The sequence below is a fragment of the Centroberyx gerrardi genome, chromosome 12 (assembly GCF_048128805.1).
Source record: "Centroberyx gerrardi isolate f3 chromosome 12, fCenGer3.hap1.cur.20231027, whole genome shotgun sequence".
Taxonomy (NCBI): domain Eukaryota; kingdom Metazoa; phylum Chordata; class Actinopteri; order Beryciformes; family Berycidae; genus Centroberyx; species Centroberyx gerrardi.
In genome coordinates, this window is record NC_136008.1 from 25,227,243 (window position 1) to 25,251,022 (window position 23,780).

General features: G+C 42.2%; 1 protein-coding gene across 1 annotated transcript in view; it reads left to right on the forward strand.

The window, feature by feature from the left end:
- LOC139931834 (RNA-binding motif, single-stranded-interacting protein 3-like) overlaps positions 1-23,780 on the forward strand; it is a 116,871-nt gene that overhangs the window by 71,771 nt on the left and 21,320 nt on the right. Inside the window, exons 6-7 of the mRNA XM_071925444.2 lie at positions 964-1,043; positions 20,997-21,103. Of these exons, the coding sequence (XP_071781545.1) occupies positions 964-1,043; positions 20,997-21,103 (187 nt within the window). The remainder of the gene's footprint in view (positions 1-963; positions 1,044-20,996; positions 21,104-23,780) is intronic.

A 23,780-nucleotide genomic window follows, 5' to 3' on the forward strand; every position in this document is an offset into this window, starting at 1 on the left:
CTAGAGTACTGGCTTGTTCTACATGTTAGCTGTCAATCAGATCCAACAGAACAGAAAAATGGAAAAAAAAATTGGCGTAAAAGGTTTTTGCAGGACAAACTGACTGATATCACATATATATGCACCGATGTTGTGCCATGCATGCCATTTAATAATCAAGCCAAATAATACTGATTTATAATTATCACACTATCACACAGACTCGTGTTTTAGATAATTGCAAGAGGCAACATTACCCTAAGCTGACTCCCTACCATTTACAACCAGAGGACATCTAGCAGTAATGATACATCTCCACACTCCAGTACCCTTGGCCCCTTGCCTCTCCTCCTGTCTGTGTGTGTGTGTGTGTGTGTGTGTGTGTGTGTGTGGTCTTCTCAGTTACACCGTGGAGTGTGCCAGTGATTAGAGTGCAAGTCAAGGCTCCATTCAGGGTCACTGGCTATGTGAAGAAAACCCTAGACACACATGGAGACATGCGTGCACACACATACTTACCACACACACACACACACACACACACACACACACACACACAGTGTCTCTCTCTTCTCTGTTACACTCTCTCTCTCTCCCACACACACACACACACACACACACCGGCTCTGCTTGCCAAGCAGGCAATTAGTCATTGAGCTGTGATTGGGTGAGTAGAGCTGAATAGGGGCAGACAAAGAGGACATGACACACAACAGATCAGACTGAATGGAGCTTTTTAGCTGGGACAAAGGGAGAGGAAACCCCTTACAACACACACACACACGGGCACACACAAACACACATTCATGTATACTTAAAGGCATTTTGCTCACGTTTACACACACAAACACACAAGAACAGATGCATATTGCAGGTAGGCATTTAGCACACATATGCATGCATTTACATCCACAGTCTTTTTAATAATCTCTCTCTCTCTCTCTCTCTCTCTCTCTCTCTCTCTCTCCTTTATGTCTCTGTCAGGATGGAGTCAACGGAGAAGTGTGATGTGGTGATCCAAAATTTCAACGGGAAATTTTTGAAAACCCCCCCAGGCATGGCAGGTAGGAGCTCTCCTCTCCTCTCCTCTCCTCTCCTCTCCTCTCCTCTCCTCTCCTCTCCTCTCCTCTCCCCTCCTCTCCTCTCCTCTCCTCTCCTCTCCTCTCCCCTCCTCTCCCCTCCCCTCCCCTCCTCTCCTCTCCTCTCCTCTCCTCTCCTCTCCCCTCCTCTCCTCTCCTCTCCTCTCCTCTCCTCTCCTCTCCTCTCCTCTCCCCTCCTCTCCTCTCCTCTCCCCTCCTCTCCTCTCCTCTCCTCTCCTCTCCCCTCCTCTCCCCTCCCCTCCCCTCCCCTCCTCTCCTTTTGACATCACTTACTCAGCCTCTCTGCATTTTCTCTCTACAAAGATGGAGAAGAGACTCATCATCACATTGCAGAATGCTTGTCATGCATTACTCTGAAAAGGCCCTTCACACTGCGAGACATCATGGTAGTGGACAGCTTGCATGAACACTGCACACTTCTTCCCAGGCTGCAGGAAAGTGGGTTATCTCCCGCCTATCTGAGTACTAACATCATCATTGTTTCATAGGCTTTTAATGGAGGCTGTAGAGGAAGCAGCCTTGGTTTCACAGCGGTAGACAAATGTGTGCTGTGTGAGATCCAGTCAGTACAACTGGTTAGCAGGTCATTTTCTGGAGATTTTTTTTTTTTTTTTAATTCATTCCTTCTCTTACTGTCACATTGGTATCAGAGTCACTGTCATTCAACAAGTAAACTGTTAAATTCTCTCTCTCTCTCTCTCTCTCTCTCTCTCTCTCTCTCTCTCTCTGTCTCTCACTACTTAGACGCTCAATGTGTTGATTTAGTAGGAAGATCTGAGTGACTAATTCCTTGACTGTACATGACACGGATTGAAGCACACACACACACACACACACACACACACACACACACAGACAGACGTCCCCTAAAGGAAACAATCTGTCCCTGTTTGCCCCCCATATAAAGAGCAAAGACTCGTTCCCTCTTAACACAGAGGGGGAGAGAGAAGGGGAAGGCTGGGATCTTGAGAGAGAGAGATGGAGAGAGAGAGAGAGAGAGAGAGAGAGGAAGGAGGTGAGCAAAAGGAAGGGAGGGAGGGAGGGGAGGGAAGAGATGGGAGAAGGAGGTGCGACGAGGATGAGATCGAGGATGCCAGTTGGTTTGAAGACGCGATGAAGGGTGTGTGGGTGTGAGAGAGACAGAGAGAGAGAGAGAGAGAGAGAGAGAGAGGGCCAAGCGGGTGACTAAATATGAGTGAGATGAAAGAGCCTCTAAGAGGACGGGGTGGAAGAGAGAGAGAAAGCCGAGGTGGAGGGAGAGCCAAATTGAAAGCGACAAAGAACGAGAGAGCAGAGACGGAAATACGGAGGGATCAGATAGAGAGAGAGAGAGAGAGAGAGAGAGAGAGAGGAGGAGTGGTGCGCTGAAGAAAATGGAAATCAAAGACAGACAGAGAGAGAGAGCTGTTCCCCGTGCTGTGGCGGTATGATTTGTGAGGTATGGTGCGCTGCTCGGTTTCTCACTCACACACACACACACACACACACACAGCTGTAGTGCTATAAACTGTGAGGTGCAGTTGTGTAGTTTTGTGGCAGACAGGCAGACAAGTCAGTGATGGATCATTCTGTCCACCTCTGCATCTATCTGTATGCCTGTGTGTGTGTGTGTGTGTGTGTGTGTGTGTGTGTGTGTGTGTGTGTGTGTGACACTTATAACTCTTACTTGCCAGGCCCAGAAGTCCTCATACGGGCAAAAAGTGTGACTATAAAGAATTTTAAAAAGTTCAAATGCGAAATTAATATATGATATGCAGGTTCTTGTATGAAGTTATGAGGGGAAATGGTGAAATATGATGATTAGCTAGTAGCTGACTGGGCAACAGAATGAAATGAAAGAATTGCTACAATTCATTATTATATTTTGAGAAATTCCAACACATATCTTTCAATTATACAACAGTTTCCAAACACTCACTGTGACTGGATGGGAGGCATTCTGAGGCTGCCAGTAACAGTGGACTGATGGATACCTCATTAATTTCACTCTCTTGCACACACACACACACACACACACATACACACACCCCCACACACACTTTCTCTAACCACTGTTTGGGCTATTATGAAAGCCTGAAAAGAGGCATTGCTTATCTCTGCCAAGGCTGTCCAGTTCTCCATTGTGTGTGTGTGTGTGTGTGTGTGTGTATTTATGTATCATAGGTTGACCTGTCAAATTGCTCTGAGCCCATGAACCAGTGAAATTGGTGGGAGAGAGAATCTGGCAGGCTAGACCCTCTGTGTACTGATCCATCTAACACACACACTCACACTCACACTCACACACACACACACACACACACTGTTTACTGGCCTAATACGCAGAGAGAAAATGCGCGTCTCTGAAGCCAGGTTCTGCTGATTTATGTCACTGGCTTTCTGTGCCACTGACTGTCAAGCCTGTGGCATTTCCCAGTCTGTTGCAACGACATCATGACAGGCCTTTGTGTTTTTGTTTTGTCTATTTCTATTTTCAGATTTTGATTATTTTTTTTGTCTTAAAAGAAAATCACTGCTATCGAGGGTTAATGTTGAGCGTTAATGCCGCTGTGCAGGTATGTGTGTGTGTGTGTGTGTGTGTGTGTGTGTGTGTGTGTTCCTCTGATTAATACCATGAGCTGTCCCTCCATGCTGATGTATAGACAGGCTACAGTCATATTTCACCCTCTGGCTGCTAGATTTATGCCTGCATTGATCACATGACCAGAGCGTCCATCAGCCCTCGTTAACGGGACGCCCATCGATCCACAGCCTCCTGGTCTACCCTACAGTTTCCAGTCATAGAGATAGAGGATCTAGATGGGACATAGAGTTAAATAGCACAGGGTTTTACTGGATTTTACAGACTTTATACAAATTCAGTCCAACCGTGATCTTCTTAGAAATCTCTCCGGCGTTCTTGATGACACATTCAAGCAGTCAGCGCTCGCAGATTGAAAACAAATGAACGCGGACTTAAAAAGATTTATCCAAAGATCGACCGACCTGAATTGATTTCCCCCATTTATTTTGATTTCACGGCCCAGGAAGGGGACACAGATACACATGGAAAATATCACCGGGCTTTCTCCTCTGATTCCCTGCCATCTATTGTGTGAAAACAGAATTCACGTTATTTCTGCGATCGAGGAACCGTCAAGCCTTTGTTGTTGTTATGAAGATGAGCGAGTCTTTCCCGAAACTGAGAGACAAGAGAGCCAAAAGCCGCGCAGGATTACAGGAATAACACATGCAAATTCTGATCTGGGGGGGGTCGATTTTTGCTTGAATTCTTCCTATTTCCTTTGTCTTATCTTTTCTTTTTTCTTTTTTTTTTCCAAATAACAATAAATCCCCGGAACAATAATAAATAACTTGCAAAGTTGAATTCATTCTGGGTTATTCCCCGAACTGCCAACACACCCCTACACACACACACACACACACACACACACACACACAGAGACACACACCCTCGACCCTTCACAAAAGGTTCAAAGTTTCTCAAGAGATCTTGTTGATTCATACTCATTTGAGATTTGGTTATAATAAGCCTCTATTTGATATTTATGCAGCCCAGTAATACCAATACATTCTAACTTTTTTATTCATGAATGACTTAACCATAACTGCATTTAATCTGTTTTTATATGCGTTTGATGTGTGACAACACTTGATAAACACCAATGTAGACCTGATCAGTTATCATCAAAGAATAGATAATAATGAGGAGTAGGAAAAGCAAGAAAGAAATTAGCCTTTTCTTCATGTTTTTCCTCTTTCTCTTCCTCATTCTCACCCTTTGCATTCCCCCCATTCTCTGTTCATATTATTCCTTTGTCTCTTTCTCTCTCTCTGTCCCACATCTCATCTCCCCTTTCTCTATCTCCACTTCTCCCCCTGGCATTTCTCCCTCACACATTTGTCACTCCCCTCCTCTTCCTCTCTCTATCCCCCTTTTTCTTCCTCTCTCTGATCCTTCTCCCTCTCTCTCCCTCTATCTGATGGAGTGTTTTAGTTTTAATAGCTCTCTTTGTACTGTCCTCGCCTAATGGGGAGACGGACGAACGGGGGTGGGGGGGACAACAATGAAGAGAGTCGGGATCTCAGAGAAGGCCCATTAACACTCAGTCGTTTCAATAATAATCAGGAGGCTTTTAAAAAGAAGCGCGCGGCCTTAAATATCTGGTGCGACTCCCAGGCATTAAGTCGCCATTCATGGCAGAAATGGTTCAATAGTTTCATAAATGGGGAAATGAATTTTATTTGATGTTCCTGTTGATGGAGGGAAAATTGAATGAGGAAAAAAGCATGTAATGATGTGGCAATACTGCAATGTCAATGTTGGTGTCAGCTTACGTTATTTGGAGGCACTTATCCAATACAAGTATAGGATTGGGTGTTAAAATTTGATGGTTTTTAAGTACAAACCAAATCCCATTGATACTGTCAAGTACTGAAAAAAATGTTAAAACATTCTAACTCTTGATCATTTTGATACTTTAATTCTCAGAGAAATAAATACACCATAGGATCAGTAGATTTTGTTTCCGCTCGTCTCACAGCCAATTTTTATCTGTGTTTTTTTAAAAACGATGGGGGGCTGCCACCATTTAAACCAAAAAACACCAAAAAATCCATATATAATGAAAAGTTTTTGGTGGATGTTTTGGTCAGTGGTTGTCATCGCCAGCTCCCACTTCGTCAGCTCTTAAGCCCCTGACACACCAAACCGACGGTCGGCCGTCGGCCAATGTCGGGCCGTCGGTAAGCGTCGGTGTCCCTAGTTTTTGCGGTGTGTCCCGCACCGTCGGCACTAGTCGGACCCTGTCGGCGTCTTTTCGGCCGATTGAGCATGTTGAATCGGCGTCGGAGCCGTCGGTGAGAGAGATCACTCTGATTGGTAGTTCGTGTTTTGCCTCTGGATGATTGGACTGATAAATTCCTTCAACATGTGGAACTGAACAGGAAAGAGCCGAGCGAAATTTTTAAAATCAGAGGTTTCATTTATCTCCAGCTCTCGACACAGGTTTGGGAAAGCCCCTTGAGCCTGTCGCTGGAGTAACGTTATTCATGATGTCACCCATTTAGTGCGGTATTATTTATTTTTCGCCTCCGCCTCTTCCTTTCTTCTTCCACAACCAAAGACCAAGGGCTGACAACGCCAGTGCCATTTGCAACTTCTTATCAGACATATGGTTATTTCCCTTCACGCAGGCGCAGAACGTACGTGCTAGTTGGCCGTCGGCTGTAGTCTTTGCGGTGTGTTCAAGTGCAACTTTTTGGACCAGACGCAGGCGACGCAACAGTCGGCCTTCGTCGCCGCTGGTTCTTTGACGTCGGTTTGGTGTGTCAGGGCCTTTACTTTAACCGGAACAGCCAGTGAAGTGGGAGACAGGAGGGAGACCATTTCACTTTTGTCAGTTATATCTCTTCCCGAGCGTCCTCATTCTCATCCTCATCCTCGTTTTTGTTTCATTCAATGGTACATTTTGTAACATTTTATTACAATAAGCCTAGTTAAACACAAAAAAGCTATATAAATAAACATTTTCTAATGTTTTTCTTATGATTTGTGGAGGCAAATAGTTGTCTTTCTCTCATGTGTGACGCCTGAGCACGTAACCCCCTGGAGAGCATGCTATTCTGTCACAGGGCTTTGAACTCTTTGATGCTGAATGTCTCAAGCAGAAAAGGGATTGCGGCCCATTTAGCCCAAGTGAGGGATTCCACATTTCTTCACATTTGGGGATTGGCTCCTGTGTTTTTTTCTATCTGAATGATTTCCCATGTTGCCAACTAATGGATTGAATCTCATTTTAATTGAGGAATTTCACTTTTTTTTTCCATTTGAGGAGTGATGTTTATATAATCTTTGATATATTTATATAATCTTTGATATTCCTATTTCTCTCTCCCCCCAGAGCAGAGAGGGATATGTTGGCTTGCTCTGTTGGAGATTTAACAGTTTGTCTGTTGCCCTGCAGTGGTTTGCTACATCCCATGGCTATAATCAGTAGTAACAGTATGTGCCCCGGGCACTGCTGTACAAACCAGCTGCCCTGCTGCCTATATAGAGATCCTGTAAGTTAAACACAAAACACCAGAGAAAGAAATCCATTTGAAACCAATGAAGCAGCTCTGTCTGTCTCTGTGTAACTTTCTAGATCTTTCTCTCTCTCACTTATGGCATTGTATAGTACAGTCTCTCTCTCTCTCTAACGTTTTGTTTACATCGCCTGCTGCCGTCACGTCCTTCCTGTCCCGTTTGTCCCGTCTCCATGGCGACAGGATGTCACAGTCTCAGACGATTTTTTTTGTCCAAACAAATAAGAATAAATAAAAACTGGAGTGGACCTATTCACTATTCAAACTATTCACAAGGCAGTGATCCAGCACTGACATTCATATTTTGAAAATAAAAAATGAAATTGTTAAATGGGCTAGTGAAAGCCTTGGTTAATGAAAATCTCTGGCTGAGGTCTGGTCCAACTTGTGAGCAATCCGCAGTTTCTGAACAAACCCACATGTAGTTTTTGTGCAGTAAAGTGCTTTGTCTGTTCTTGGATGATTTGTCCTGCCAACCTCTCAGCTCTCGGCAACGACTGTTTAGTAACTACTGGGAAATGCACATGCACACACACACACACACACACACCCACACACCACACAATAACCTGATGCGTGGGTGGTTGCCTTTCTTTCCCTTTTTTCTCTCTGTCTCCCATCAATTTTTCAATTAAAATGTTCTTTATAGACATGAAATAGAAAACTACTTATTGCCAAAGCAAAAAGAACAAATAACAGAATAAACAGATTCAGGACATACAATATTCATTTTTTTCAGTGTTAATGTCCTTTCTGTCAGAAATTGAGAAAGGTTAGTACATATTTTGAAATAATAATGAAACCAGTTTCATTATTAAAATAGAGTCGGTCACTGGCAGGCAGCTCTCTCCTCAGTGTGCGTGCTCACTCTGTGTGTGATGGTGTGTTGCTATGTTACAGTGCAGCCCCACCAAATGCGATTCGCCCAGAGACCAGTTCTGCCTCCGTTCATTCTCTATGAGAAGCATGTGCAGTGCATGCTGGGATAGCTTGTGGTGCAAACCAAGCACCCGATGCAGGGAAAGAGGTGCGACAAAAGTTGACTTCAGCTTACTTTATGCAAATGCATGCCGTGTTCACCATGCGAGAACAAATCCATTTGGCCGAAGAAGATGACATTTATTGCGCAATGGCCCTACCGGCTTTCACCAACTTTCTCATTACCAGAAAGTAACGTTAGCTGTCCAAGCATGTCTTTTGAGGAAAAATTGATTATAGCAGTGTCGGGATTTCCTGAATTGCGTGAGTCCTCTCTCTCTGCCTATTAGGATACTGATAGGAGCCATGCTGCCTGGGGGAAGGAGGCAGATATTGTCAGTGCCCCTGGTGGGCTATTAAGACGGATTTACTAGTGAACTCAATCATTACCAATAGTTTTTTCTCAGTCGATTTGGATTGATTGACTCTTATTTCTCCTACTCCATGTCCTGGATATTAAAAGTTTACACAGCTATCTAAACTCTTTGAATATCAACATATTTGGGTCAAACAAAGTTGATTAACTTGCTACCAGTAGTCGATACGCCCAATTCATCGTCTCCAGTGGGACTTTGGCATTACGGAGTCGTGAGCGGGGGAGCAGCGGGAGTCAAACTGTGCATTAAAAATGGCCTCTTCCTCTTCTTCTCCTGTGAAATGCAACAGATTGTATTAATATTGCCGTGAATGGGAAGCCGAATATCTGTGGCTTGTCATTGTGAGAAAGAATGAATACAAAGCGAATTGCAAAGTGTGCTGCAGGGTGTTTTGTGTTGCCTGGAGGAATGCGTGACGTTAAGCAATGTGCTTCAGGAAACGGACAAAATCAAAACACAAAAGTCCAGAAGATACTAGCAGCAATTTCACAATTTCTGCCACCACAGGCATCACTTGTAGCTGATACAATAATGAGATTCTGATTTTATTTAATATTTGGTTTATAATCTGAAAAACAGGATTTTTGTTTTGGTAACGCTTATTATATAATTATGGGGTACTAATAAAATAACAATGCTGTAGTTACAGGGTAACAGAACAAGAAGTCCGGGAATTAAGGGGTAACAATTTTGTAATTATGAGAGATTTATAGGGTAGTTATGGTGTAACTGTTTTTGTAATTACTGCATACTTAAAAAATAATTACAGGATACAATAACATAATTAGGGGGAACTAAACAAATGTTACCGGTGCTTAAAGGTTCATGCACTGGGAAAAGGCCATTGTAAAGTGCTACCCATGTTTCTATTAACTACATGGGTTGATGCACAGGTTGTTCTGGAAAAAATAAATTCTACACCTGAAAAACTGAATTGAAGATGAATAACTTTTCTTTTTATTTTCCTAAAGTATCCTCTCAGATATGATAGTAGGTAGTAGTAATAGGTAATAGTAATATATAGTAGTAATAGTAGTAGGTAGTAGTAAGATTAGAGTGAGCTAACTTGTGGCTTAAAATAGTGAAAGTGCAATAAGAATTATCTTATACGGTATCTTAATACAGATTCCAAATATTGTGTTTATTAATCATGTGTAGTTTAGAAACCATGTACGAAGTGGGACATCTCTGTCATCAAAGTTTACTGGAGCCTGAGCTTTATCTGATGAATCATAATGCAGCTGGACAGAATGCAGAGTTCATAGAATTTAGAATATCAGAGTCATAAAGACAGATTGACCTGAACACACATGCAGACTCACAGTTGTCTTTTCTAATCGGTGTTCACCTGCATATTGAGACAGAAAACTCACGTTGCATTCATTTGGAGAAACATCAACAATATCTACCTTTTAGAAAGAAAAACATGGAGAGTGATTTCCATCTTGGTAAGCTACATGTATTTATAATTTTATTATTTAACAGGGAAACATTAGTACAGAGGATTTTGCTGAACAGACAAACAAGAGACAGACAGTCAGGATAGACTAGTTGTTTGTGTTGAAGGATCCACATTTGTGTTCTTCCTTAGTTTGATTTACATTGTAAATTCAGTTAGATTTGTTGTTGAAACAAAACTATGATGAAAGGCATAAGATGAAGCTATGATGAAGCAAGTTGACCTTGAATGAAGCTACATCAGGTGGCCTCATGGTTATTTGTTTCATTAAGATGTTGCCATTACATTTCTTTCAGCATCCATGCAAATGGTCGCTCGACTCAATGCCCTTAATGACGATCGCCATGAAAACATCAACTGCATGTTTGCGAAAGTCCTGAAGAAGGAGCAATATCTTTATGCTGAAGCCTCTAGTTTCTCTGGAGGTCCTGCTGAGCTGGACTGTGACCTTTCACCTCAGTCTGCTGTTGGTCTCGGCTCCAATCCTGCTTGTGGATTTGAGAGCCTCAATATATGGGAACCAATAGCCAGCACAGCTTCACTAGCATACAAACTGCTCTTGGATATGGACGAAGGAGACCTTCCTCCCACAGAGAAAGAGTCTCCTCTCATGACTGAAGACACAGTGTTAGGTAATGCTGGAGCATCCATTCACCCAGCTCAGCATGTTGAGGCTCAATCCAACCTGCTCCGCCTTGTTGAGGCTCCAGTGACTGATGACATCAAAATCATTGAGAGATTGTGGCTGCTTCAGCACTCCTCTATTGGTTTTGACGATGACTACCACCTGGAGTCAGTTGGAAAGAGATACCTCTATGCTCCCCCATGTGACACATCTGAATTTGTGGCTGACTGCTGCTCACCATGTGGATCCACTCTGGGCTGCCTGGATGAGTGGGAGCCACTGGTCAAATCCCACTTTGACTTGAAGGAGGGATGTGGTGAGGAGCTCCTCTATGCTTCATCACATCTCTCTAGATTTGCAGTTGACTGCTCCCCACAGCATGGGCCGACGCAGGACCAGCTTGACAAATGGGAACCTGTTGTCAGCAGCACTGATTCTCACCTGATGCAGTTCCTCTCAGTCCTCCTGGAGGAGGAGGAACTTGGTGAAAAGCACATCTATGCTTCCTCAACAGTGAGTTCTACATTTATGGCTGCCTGCGCTGCACACCATGCCCCTACTCAAGATCATCTTGATGAATGGGAGCCAATCGTCAAAGCTGATTCTAAACTGATGCTGTTCCTCCAGGACTTGGAGAAGAAGGACGAACAATGTCCTTTTATCATCAAGAGGGAAACGGTCAACTCTTGTGCACAGACTGGGACCGCTGCTGAAAGCTCTGTCCCCGTCCTGCATCAACCTGAATGTTGTGAGGGAACAAAAGTCACTGTCCTCTCTGCTGGACCTGACAATATCTCCACCTCAGAGGAGGTTCTCCCCGTCTCTCTTGCTGAAGACACCCTGATTCACCTGCTTAAGGAAGGATCAACCAACCTGCTTCAGGAGTCCCAGGCTCCAGCCATCCAGGTTGAGGTCAAAGCTCCACCAAGCCTTGTGGTTGACACTGTAAAGGACACCAAGGATCTGTCCAGTCTGACCTGGAAAAAACACTTTCACCCGTCCAAGCGGTCAAACCTACAGGACCTCAGAGTTCCAGTGCCAAAGACAGCCTGGCGACAAAACCAAAGAAGAAGCATGGCTTCTTTTCTTGGCTATCCCGCATATTCCGGAGGAAGAACAAGAAATCTGCTGACAACATGGCTGCAACAGCAGAGACGTCACTCCAACAGACCTGCCAAACAGAAGCAGATGAGCCAAAGCCCTGCTTGACTGCCCTCTCACCTGCAGTCCACTTCTGAACTCCTATCATCTTCCTATCCACTTTACACAAATGAACAACTGAATCATTTTATTCCAATACATTTATTTGCACACTACTGTTATAGTGTCTTTGCGCATTTCTTCAAAACACACCTTTATTCCTGCAGTTATGCATAACCTGTAGCCTAAAGCAGTGAAAGTGTAATGGAATTAGTAAATATATGTTGGCCATTAACATTTTCTATACCTCTATTACTAACAATATAATTAACATTTATTCTAAATGTGGCTGTTTTTTTCACTAAGTCCATTTTGCTTTTAATATACCACTTGTTTTCTGTAAAAAAAACAAACCCAAACAAACATAAAAAGATTATGTTTAGTGTCTATTATAAATGAAACATACTATTTAGGACTATTGCAGAAAATGTGCAGTTTGCAACATTATTGCTTCTTATATTCTGAACAATCTGTCATTGATGCAGTTTGATTAATGATCATAATGATTCCAGTAATTAAGATTATTCATATTGAACAACCAAACGATGCTTAACTAATCATGGAAATGACAATGTTCCTGTCTCAGTGGTTTTAATGATAATGCAAATATTTGAGCAGATATAATTTGTTACATTCATAATATACAGCCTACACAATTCATAAACATACTGGTCATCCATTAGAGAGAGAGAGAGAGAGAGAGAGAGAGAGAGAGAGAGAGAGAGAGAGAGAGAGAGAGAGAGAGAGAGAGAGAGAGAGAGAGAGAGAGAGATGTTGCACTTTAATAAGAAAGGGTGAAATAAGAGGGTACTTTTAAGGAAATGTTGCTGTTGTTGATGTTTTGCATTGATTAACTGCCCTCAATATCAAAATCTGGGTGTATTTTATTTGCAATCAGTATTGTACTTTGACTGGCTCACAGCACCATTATACATGCTCACATTATGCACATTGGAAGCCAAAGGGAGGGGCATGCTCACTTGTCATCCATTAAGAATCATATTAAATTGATTTGAGCCCAAAGTATGTTGAGCAGCAGAACATGGAGGCCCTAATAACAATTAGCCTACTGTACAGGAGACCACTGGGAATGAACTTGAGATTTGGCTAACTCTGTCTCTCAAGTATCTCCAGAACAGAGAAATCTCCTCCCAGGGAAGCATGCCCCCACCCCCCCCACAGGTATGATAAAGGTGGCAACGCTAGTATCAAGCTAACATTAGTTAGCGTGTAGTGAGCGTGTAGCTAGCCTAGCTGCAATGCTAACATTAGAGGGATGCCAGTGTTAGCTAGCCAACTTAGCTCTTCTCACTTTATTGGTACTTATTTATTGGTAAGTACTTATGGAAATACCATTAAGTAGAGATACTTTGACAAAGTACAACTTAAAGAGTAACTAAACCCCAAACCCAAATCTTTGGTGAAGCCTGACACCTAATGGTGAAAAGTAGGGTACTGAACTGGCCTTCTCCTATTGGCTGGTCTTTGTGCCAGGTGATGTCACCACCTGTTGTACTCTATAGAGGGTGGCATCACAGGGCACAGAGACCAGCCAATAGCAGATGACCAGTTCAGTACCCTACTTTTCACCATTAGGTGTCAGGCTTCACTAAAGATTTGGGTTTGGGGTTTAGTTACTCTTTAAGTAAAAGTGAAATCATCTCACTTGTTGGTAGACTGGTGCCTTGTTCAGTGGTCATCTCAAGTATCACCTGAGTGGAAGTCTTACAGTATCAACTTTCAAATGTACCAACAGTAAAAGTAAAAGTCACAGTCACTGTGACGGCTGTTGTAACGTTGTTATCTTCAGCCATTTTGCATCCATGCAATCAGTTAATCATCACACACCTGCTGCTGCTGGCTGCCCACTGCCCTGCTCTGTTGCTCTGCTCAGTGATCTTGAACTGGGTTCAAAAGTGCATCGCCCACACACACACCAATCAGATTGTTCTTTTCGATTTGGTCAGGTTACTTTGATTTTGAGCGTTAACGTTAGCTAGATTTAATATAAATAAATAAATTGAAATTGTAAATTTTTGTAATGAGTCAATGTATGAGAAATGTTCATTTTAAATGTAATCGTGTAGAAGTCAAAGTATGCCTTTATAGAATTTTTGCTTAAGTTCTATTATTGCTGCTGCTGGGGTAGATTGTGTTTCAGTTATCTTCCTCATTCCTTGCTTATCTATCCATCTTGCTGCCATTGCCAAATTGTGTTCAAGTGACGTGTGACAGCCGATTCCGGTGTTGTGTATACTAGGAATTATTGAGACATTTCTTTCTCTGAAGTTGAGTAAGATTTCTTGTTAACTCTCTCTCTCTTATATTTAGAAAGCTATACTTGGTTAAAATGACTCACCAGGTATTAGATGATCTGAGCAGGCCTGTACTGATTACCATCTGTCCTGATGTCTGTGCAATTGATTGAGGCTATCCATAGTTGTCTTCTCTTTTCTGAATCTTTTTTTTTTTTCCAACTTTTTTTCTCCTTGATGTGCAACAATTATTGGAAGTCTATAAAATGAGTTCTTCCACTGTTTTTCCTCTCCTTTCGGAACAGCCAGCCGCACAACAAAAGTTGACCAGTGTTTGCAGTGTTGACAGCAGCAAGTCAGACCAGGCAGAATTATGACTAGGATAGAATTATGTTTTGGTTTCCCAACATGGCAGCTAGGGGGTTCTAGAATGCTACTGCAACGCCTCTATTGTTTTGAATTTAGGAAGATGTGTTTCTCTTACTTCTTCATACTACTACAGTGCTATTTCTATCTGGTGCTCTCTCACACATACACATCCTCTCCTCTGTGTCTGTCTCCCTAATGGACTAGTTATCTATTGGATGGCTTTTTGGCAGCTTGCGCCCTTTCTATTTATTTGCCTCATTCTTTCACCTTCCGTGGCTAGTCAATGTTTGTGCTTGAGATTCCGTTCCTGCTTTTACGTTATTATAAGACACTCCCTGTAATGAAACTCTCAGCAAAAGCCTGTGCAAGAGGCACACTAATGTTGCAGTATGTTAGTGATGTGACCAAGTGGAGTTCAGCGAACCAAATATTCCCCAACAAGATGACCCAGAATGAATGGGACCAGGGGCTGCTGTACCAAAAATAATGTTTTTGTTGACAATAACTTAAAAACAACTTTGTTGGGCAAAAAGGTTCAGAGTGGTCTGGACATTCAGACCACTCTGAACCTTTTTGCCCAACAAAGTTGTTTTTAAGTGGGAACCTTGGAGTACCAACTTCTAGTAATGGCACCAGAGCATGAAAAGGAAGCGGCTAGGGAAACTAAACATTCTAACACTGACATCAAAAAGGCCTAGTAATTATTAGTTATTGGGCAGATATGATCTACAAAATTATTTTCATATGAAGCAACAAAATCCTTTGTAAAAGCAATTATAACTGAAGCTGTGTAACATTCCTCTTGAAGACTCATCAGGTGGAAAGTCCAGCATTACCATCAACTGCCTTCCATCATGGTATTTTAAAAGGACAGTCTGGTAATATGGAATTCCATGATAAATTAAAATGTACCCATTCATTTAACATACCAGTTCAGGGAACAATCAAGTAATCACAGCAAGCTAAAGTCTAAGCCTTGTCAACAACCCGATCTAGTTTAGGCTTAAGTCTAGATTTTACGGAGGCTTGGAAAACTTATTGTATCTATATCAATTCAAGTGATAAAGAAAAGTAGCCTACGTGGGCTGTGAATGTTTGATTTACCCGTCAGGTTGTTTGTCTTCTGCCATATGGGCTATTGTTTTGATTGATGCGGCTGTTTGTCGCCGTTGATTCAGAGCGGGCAGGTTGGGCGCCTGCCGACGGGACGGGAGGGCCCCTTTTTATACTGAGTGCAAACTACGTCATACGTCATTGACTGACCGGGAGCCCATAAACGAGTGCACCCTCTCATTTACTCCCGTGGGTTTCTTGGGATCCTAATATTGAACCTGTCACACTGAGATTGTGTCATTGCTTAGACGGTGTGTTTTTGGGGGTCAACACAAAGCGATGAGCCTTTAAACGGGTCTGTCCGTTACAAGTAAAGTTAAAGTTGAATGTTGACCAAATGTTGAGTGGTCAAGTCTAGTGAGATTTATTGTGAGATGCAACGCAGCAGAATAGTAAACTAATGAAGCATTGCGTTATTATAACTGTCAGCATTGTGGAAATTTGACTAGCTCCCTTTGAAAAACTCTCCGTCTGGTTGTCAACAGAATCAAACAGATTTAGAATGTAGAATTCCCCGCTGGATCTTGTGTCTCCATTGGTTGTACCCATGGAGGATCAGATCAGAGAATGTGAAAAAGTTTCAGTTTGGGTTTTGACTGAAGGTCTTATCATCAAACAGCTTAAATCTTTCAGCTTGGTGTTCTGTTTTTTAGGATAGAGCTTAGTCACAACTGAAAGATGCATTATGGTACTTTTTGTGCTGTATGATGGTGACATAACTGCAACCTGAAGTTTTCCTGTGTTTGTTTTTGAGAGCATCTGTGGAAAGTTTTCCTGGAATTGCGCTTAAAAGTATCTGTGGAGTCTGTGATTTTTGATAAAGGCAAGTTTTGATTCAAGAAACTGCTTTGGAAACAAATGAAATTTTCTTAATGAAAATAACATTTTAAGACTCACTAAATGACTTGTTAAGATGGATGATTTTTGCAGTGTATCCCTTCAACTTTTTAGCCACTACTGATTAATTAATAATCAGTTGCCATTCCTTCACCATTTGTAACCCATTCAAATTCTGGCTTGTAAGGATACTTTTGCAATAGCCAGGAATGACATACTCTAAAGGTGAGTAAGTGAGGATCATTGCAATTCCCAGCATCCAATCTTTAAAAAAAGAAAAAAATCACTGCCTAGATGATTTAATAAAGGCTTTTCCTGGAAGACATTCAGTCATATTGGCTCTATCATCCCCCCACCCACACTACGCACACACACACACGCACACACACAAGCTTAACTCATTTGTTCGTTCAACAGATTTCACCAACAACTAATGGTTGTTTGACTTCAATTAATTCATATCAAAGGTGCAATTAGTCTGCTGGCTTTAGCTGATATGCTTCTTGTTCCAGTAAACATTAGTGGCAGCTAATGCCTCTGACCATACAAGAGCGCAAATTAAGAGAAAAATGAATGGATGCTAATTTTCTTTGGGGAGTCGAATTTCAAAGGAAAAACATGATCCATAGTATGTATATATATATTTTTATTTTTGGGGGGGTGGCTTTTGCGGTGACTAATGAAACAAAATGTATCTTCTTTGTCAGGCTTTTGAACCTCAGTATTTTACTCTTCTTTACATGATACTTAGGGGGGATTTGGGACTGCTACGGTAGCAGTGACTAGCCACTAGCTTCATATAAAATTTGAATTATCCAGTAAAACAAAAATTGACAATTTCTCCAGAATCATTTGGGGACCTATTCTAAATTTCCTGCCCAAACAAATATTGGACTCCTGATACAGTCTGAAAAACACTGTATTAAAGCAAATAAGCAAATGAGGCAACAAAAAAAGACACAAAAATATAGGTGTGTGTGTGTGTGTATGTGCATTTCTGCTTACCATTTCATTGTTAGCCTTTCCCCACAGCGCTGGGCCAGTGTGTAATGGCTGAAGCTATTTCACCAGCCTCAGCTCAGATATAAAGGCAGCTTACAGCTACAATGTTATTGTTGTGTGTGTGTGTGTGTGTGTGTGTGTGTGTGTGTGTGTGTGTGTGTGTGTGTGTTCATGTGTGCCACTGTGGGGGATTATACAAAATGGAAGCGAGGAATACCTCCTCACCAGCCACTGTCCCTCCTGCCGAAGGCTTGTTATACGTCACTTTTAACAAGCGCTGTCATTCTTCTAGAAGATTCCCTCTGTTCTCATGTTGCGTGCTTTAGTCACTGGATGTTAGCATATGGCACACTAATAAACTGAATGAAGGAAAAGTACACTGTGACATTTTGGACTTCAGTCTGTCATTCTTTACCAGACACCTATCACATTATGAGGAAATACGTTTCTGCATTATTGTCTTTCGCCCTAAGAACAGCTTGTTAGTGTTGTTTGCGTTCCCAATTCAAACAATAAATGGCCCCAGCTATACAAAAGCAAACAATGTTTTTTTTTTCAGCTCACTGAACTTTTTGCTGCCTATGTGACAAGCCTGATGAATAAAAATAGATTAAATTCAAAATATCGAGGTATTCCTTTCATGTAAATGCCTGCGACAAACAATTGTCTTAGATCAGCAGGAGTTTCTGTTGTCTTTGTGTGGTAGTTTAGAAAAGAAGTAGAGAAGAAGTGTCCTGACTATGAACTTGACAAGTTGTCAGCCGTCTGCAATGTTGCTTTCTCTAAACACGGCAACGCAACAGGGATATTGTTTTTAAGGCTGTAGCGGGCGTGTGTGTGTGTGTGTGTGTGTGTGTGTGTGTGCACATGCTTGCCTGTCTGTACATGTGAATTCATATGCATCCGTGCCTTCACGTCAAAAATCTGCTCCCACTTATGTAAGAGACATCCTCTGCTTCATGTCACACACACACACACACACACACACATACACACACACACACCCTTGTACTTCTTCTTCCTTATGAGGACCTGCATTCTTTCCTTAACCCCTAAACCTGAAACTCAGAACTCAACTGAAAGTTAACGTTAGCGACGAAGCTAACGTAGCATTATCAGCGACTCTAGCCTACTTCTCTCTCTAGCTCTTCTAGTCAACATTATCATATTAGCATTCCATGGCAGCAAGGTGACAGAGAGGCTCCTTTGGTTTTTGCGGCAAAATTTTCTCACCTCAGCGACTTGCCGTAAGTCAGTTTATATGGAAGCCGGAAGCTAGCCCAACGGTACACATAAACATGGCCACCGCTCCTACCATCCAGCCTAAGTTCTGTGGGAGCAATATTTACCATTTGTAATGTACTGAATCCAGTAGGAAGAAGAGTGAAAGTACCTCCGCCTTCGAAATAATAGAAGTTTTGTTTGGCACACTTGTGGTAAGACTGTCTGAAACATACACACGCACAAACCTAAACAAATGATTATCTACCAAATGTATAGGTTATATGCGTGCAAGGAGCAAAGAAGAAGGAGGAGAAGAGAGAGGTAGGGAGTGAGACATTGTGGAGACAAAGAAAGATAAGTAGAATAGATAGAGATGATAGCAGAGCTGCAGCAGTGTGGCCTGTTATTCAGATAGGAATCAAGTTAAAACAGTATAATGACAAAGCACTCTTAAATGCAGTATAATCACACAGCAGTCTGCTTCTCTGTCTGCTTAGCTAATACCATCCAGCCCCCAGGCCTTCCACATAGCTTTGTCTAAACCTTAAGCTCTGAATACTGAGATGAGTTCTTCTCATTTTTCACTTCACTGAGATGAAGAAATATTTTTCTTGAAGTAGGCCAGGTAATCACATAGCGTTTATTTTTACTTTCATAATGTTTGCATCTGTCCGCATGATGATTGCTATATAAATCAGAATCAAATATCTCCTTTGTCAAGAACGCCTCCAACCTCATGAAAAACTATCCTTCTACATCTTCTTTGTGAGTTCTTAGCATTGTATGTCTGACCTATGAACCTCTTTGTTATTATGCTACATGCAGTTATGGTGATCTACGAATTTTGACTTTCTCTACAGTTTGAAATCAGTTACTAAGGGCAAGAGTGCCAGCTAACAGCCTTGTGTAATTAATAACATAAACCCTAACCCTAACCCTGGTGTATTCTTAAGGTGATGTGTGAGAAAAATGGGTGGCTTAGTCAGACAATTACAGAGTGAAAACAACTGATGGGGTGACAGTGCTTCAACATTTTGCAGTTACAGTTTGGGGCTTTCAGTAGCTTAATATATTCTGTTGTATGTTTGCACTCGCTGTCCGAAGACCTAATACAACCATGCTGATAATTCAGATAAAGCATGGCTATCAGTGTTTTATTGGTTGCTAACTTGCTATGCATCTTCTATGGTGACCAGAGAGCCAGAGATGAGACAGCTTTTATGTGTTAATGTACTGTATGTATGTATGTCACTTTGTAGAAAAAAATTCAGACAGTACACATGCTTAGCTAACCGTTGAATGAAATCCATAATACCCGAGGGCATTATTTACAATGATCCAAGGTACGAAGGTGATGCAGTTGGTAGGAATTCTAGCCAATTATTGCTGTAATCTATTATCTATATCAGTATATAATCTGTTTATCATTTTGTAGAGGAATAAAGGGCTAGTTGTGGGTTTAGTTAGTACAAGTAGGAATGTACATATGTACTGTATGTCTGTATGTGTGCATGTTGGTGAACCATAACTGGAAATACAAGAAATATCCTTTGGTGTCAGTTAACAAAGAAGACGGACAATCAACTGTGTATAAACTATCAGCTGTCTTATCTGAGAGTCCTGGTTCATGTTAGGATGCTGCTTAACGTTGTGCTTCTTGAGTCATGCTCATGCTGAAGCATTTGCCAGAAATAGAACCCATTATACACGCTCTCCTGCTTTCTAACAAAGTTTAAAGATAAGCTTTGTAAATAAATGTATACAAACCAAGGCCTTTTTTTTTTTTTTTGCATAATCCCACACCAATCCAGCTGGTTCCTGCTAGTTCAGGAGCCTGGAGGGCATTAGAAGCTGCAGCCTATCAGGTTTAAGTTAAAGTTTGGTGAACTTTTGTACGGGAGGTCACAGTCAGCTAATCCCATTTGTAATCAAGGCTTTCTTCTTTCTTGGGTCCAGAAAGGGACCGCGTTGTCTTTGGAGAAACCGCTATTGCAGTCTATAGCCCCGGGGGTCATGCTGTGTGCAGTTATTTAGCGTATTAACTATGGCTGTTTGCTTTGTCGTTTGAACCGCGCTCCCCGCGCTTTGATGCTTCGCCAGTGGCTTTGTTTCCGTGTCAAGGCTGGTTGTAAGAGCTGTAGAGATGCTGCGATAACTCTGCCGTTGTTCAGCCGGATTCGACGTGGAGGAGATGGATGTGAGAGCCGAAGTGCTATTTCAGGTCCAATCAATTCATGTTATGCTGTTGTTGAAGTCGCCGCATTACGCCCCGTCTTCAAGATTTATCTTTGAATTGTAATTCTTCACCTAATGAATGACATTTCACTTGTTTCTGCTATTAAAATGTCTGTTTCTCCCCATCTCTCTCTCTCTTCCTGACTCACTCTGTAGCCCCTGCAGAGCCGCTGCTGTGCAAGTTTGCTGATGGAGGCCAGAAGAAGAGGCAGACCCAGGTCAAGTACCCCCAAAATGGCCGACCGTGGACACGGGAAGGAGAGGTGAGACTTAAAACTGTTTGTATTTACAGTAAATGTCCAAAAGCGCTCACCAGTGGTAGCTTTTGTAGAAGATCCCCGCCAGCAACTACAGCAGTTTCTCTTTCTCAAATGTTCTAAAGAAGAGTGGAAAAGGCATATTATAACACAAGAACCATGTCTCTCCATCCTAGTAATCAACAGATCATTATTTTCACCTTCTGCCAGCTGAAATGAAGCAGCAACTCAGTTCTCACCATCAGAATGTGGGAAACGGTGTTGATTTGGAGAATGTTTTAACTGACAATAGCAACATTATCAAAGCCAAACTCTGTGTTATTCTTGCCTTATCACAAGCATGACTAAAGTATAACCACAGACCTCTTTCAGGGCTTTTCCTGCTCAGCTTCCTAGCACAAGCATAACCATAATCTTGTCATAATAACTCTAGCCTATGTCAACGAGTTTACAGCCCAGTGTAAGGCCCCAAAGTGCGAGTGGAATACGGTCACATGCAGTAAAACTGTATCGCAGCATTACACGGCTCACATGAAACGATGTACTGCAGAAACTATTAGTCCGCTTTTTCATAAACTTGGAAAATCTGGCTCATTTTCCCACTGACATCAGTTTATTTTTGACATTTCACAATACGGTTTCAATGGTTTGGCGTGGAGCCCCAGTCTTTAAACATTTACCTTCTGCAGGGGCTATTATCAGCATTCATTTACAATAAAGAAAAGGCCAAATTAGAGTTGCTGCCGACAATATGAAAGCTGGCATATATAAATGTTATTAAATCCCTATTTAATATACAAGGCTTCTGCAATACCCCAATGCCAATTCATGCTTTCCTTTGTTGCAACTCCCACTTCCAGGCTGTCATCTCTGGAAGAAATTAAACATTGTTTAACGGCTTGAAAGCACATCGACCGTTGCACAATGTAGAGAGTTCAGAAAGTTGTTAGTGTCAATCCCACAGCACGAATTTACAGAACAAGAGAAAGTGAATAATCATGTAACCGCCCACACGCCGAGTGCAGTTTTTAAAAGTTTCCCAACATCCGCAGTGCATGGAGGTTGGGAAAGAGCAGGGTGGTGAAGTGAGCGGAATGGAACCAGGCTGCAGCAGCGGCCGCCACAACAATAACAGGATGCCAAAGCCACAGTGTGTGTGTGTGACATCCGTGTGCTTTTGTGTGTGTTTCTGCATGTGTGTGTCAGAAATCAGACATTAGCCTGGTCCAGCATAATAGGACTAAAAAGGACTAATCACAATCAGGTGATTTGTCAGCCGGGCTTTAGTTTCATACAAATGAGCGGCGCTTTCAGTGCCGTCCTCCAACGCATTCATCAGTGGCCCAGGTCCTGACAAGCCCCGCTCGGCCTTGCTGTGGAAAAGCGGCCATTCAGGGGGTTTATGTGTATAACGGAGCCAGGTCTCTCCAGGCTGACTGATAGAGACATCTGGCCATGGAGGTGCTGTGAGGCGCCTCGCCGCCTCCTTGCACTCTGTTACTCAGTCAGCCGGCCCTAATCTCTCACAACCCCGCTCTCCTAAATGAGTCTGGCCTTGGGACCGTGACGCACGAACACACACACACACGTACACACACACAGAAACACACATAGAAAACGTATCCAGGCACATAGACACACATCCGCACACACAGAGTGATTCACACAGATGGATGAGTGGCAACATGTGGATACACACATTCACTAGAGCTGGCATTAAACACAAGTCAGGGAATTGTGTCTTGTCTTATACAATGCAATACAATACAACTTTATTTATCCCACATGGGGCAATTTAAAGGACATTCGTTAAACACAAACATAAAATCCGCAAAATTTGTGGAAATAAACAAGTCAATGGATTGACTGGGAACTAGCCATGAATACAGATTTTTGCTCAAGGTGACAAGTTGAATTCTTGTGCTTCTGTAATGTACTTTACCTAAAATTCTGGTCCCAGGAATGATTAATTGTTTGCCATTTGTTGTCATCAATGTGTAGTGCTCTTTGTTACCGCTCCTACAGTCTATATTCCCTCAGTCCTGACTAGAAACAGTGTTTGGGAAAAAAACAAACCTCGCGGCAGAGTTCAGCATCGGGGCACACTTTCAACTCATCTGCCAATTTGGAGAGAGAGAGGAGCATTGTGCGGAATATAGAACAAGTACAAATGACTTCTGCTGGATTGCAGATAGAGGAGAGGGGGCAGACGGAGATAGAGGGGGGGAGAGACAGATTGAGAAAAAACAGATTAGAGGAGTAAAAACACTGTTGTAGCTTGATGTTTAGTCTAACATTGCCAGGAGGCGGTTACTCGTGGATGAAGATCTTTTTCAAAGCCCAATTGAGAGCGATGCAGTCTCACTCATTTAAACGGCACCCTACAAGACAGAAGAAGAGAAGCACAGACAGAGAAACATGGAGAGAAACGTCACTTAATGACACTTGACTTAATAGGGACAACAGCTCACTTAATAGAGAGGAGGAGCGGGCTGAGAGAACACTAAGACTAAAATATAATCCTGTAGCTTTGAGTTTATTCTGATGTTGCTGTAATGCAAAACCCAATCCCATTCATTTATACTCATTTATACTGAGTACTGTTGCTATACTGTAGCTAGTGGATAAGATTCTATAGGATACTATTGTATTGTGAGCAGCGTGTCAGGATACCACATCACTT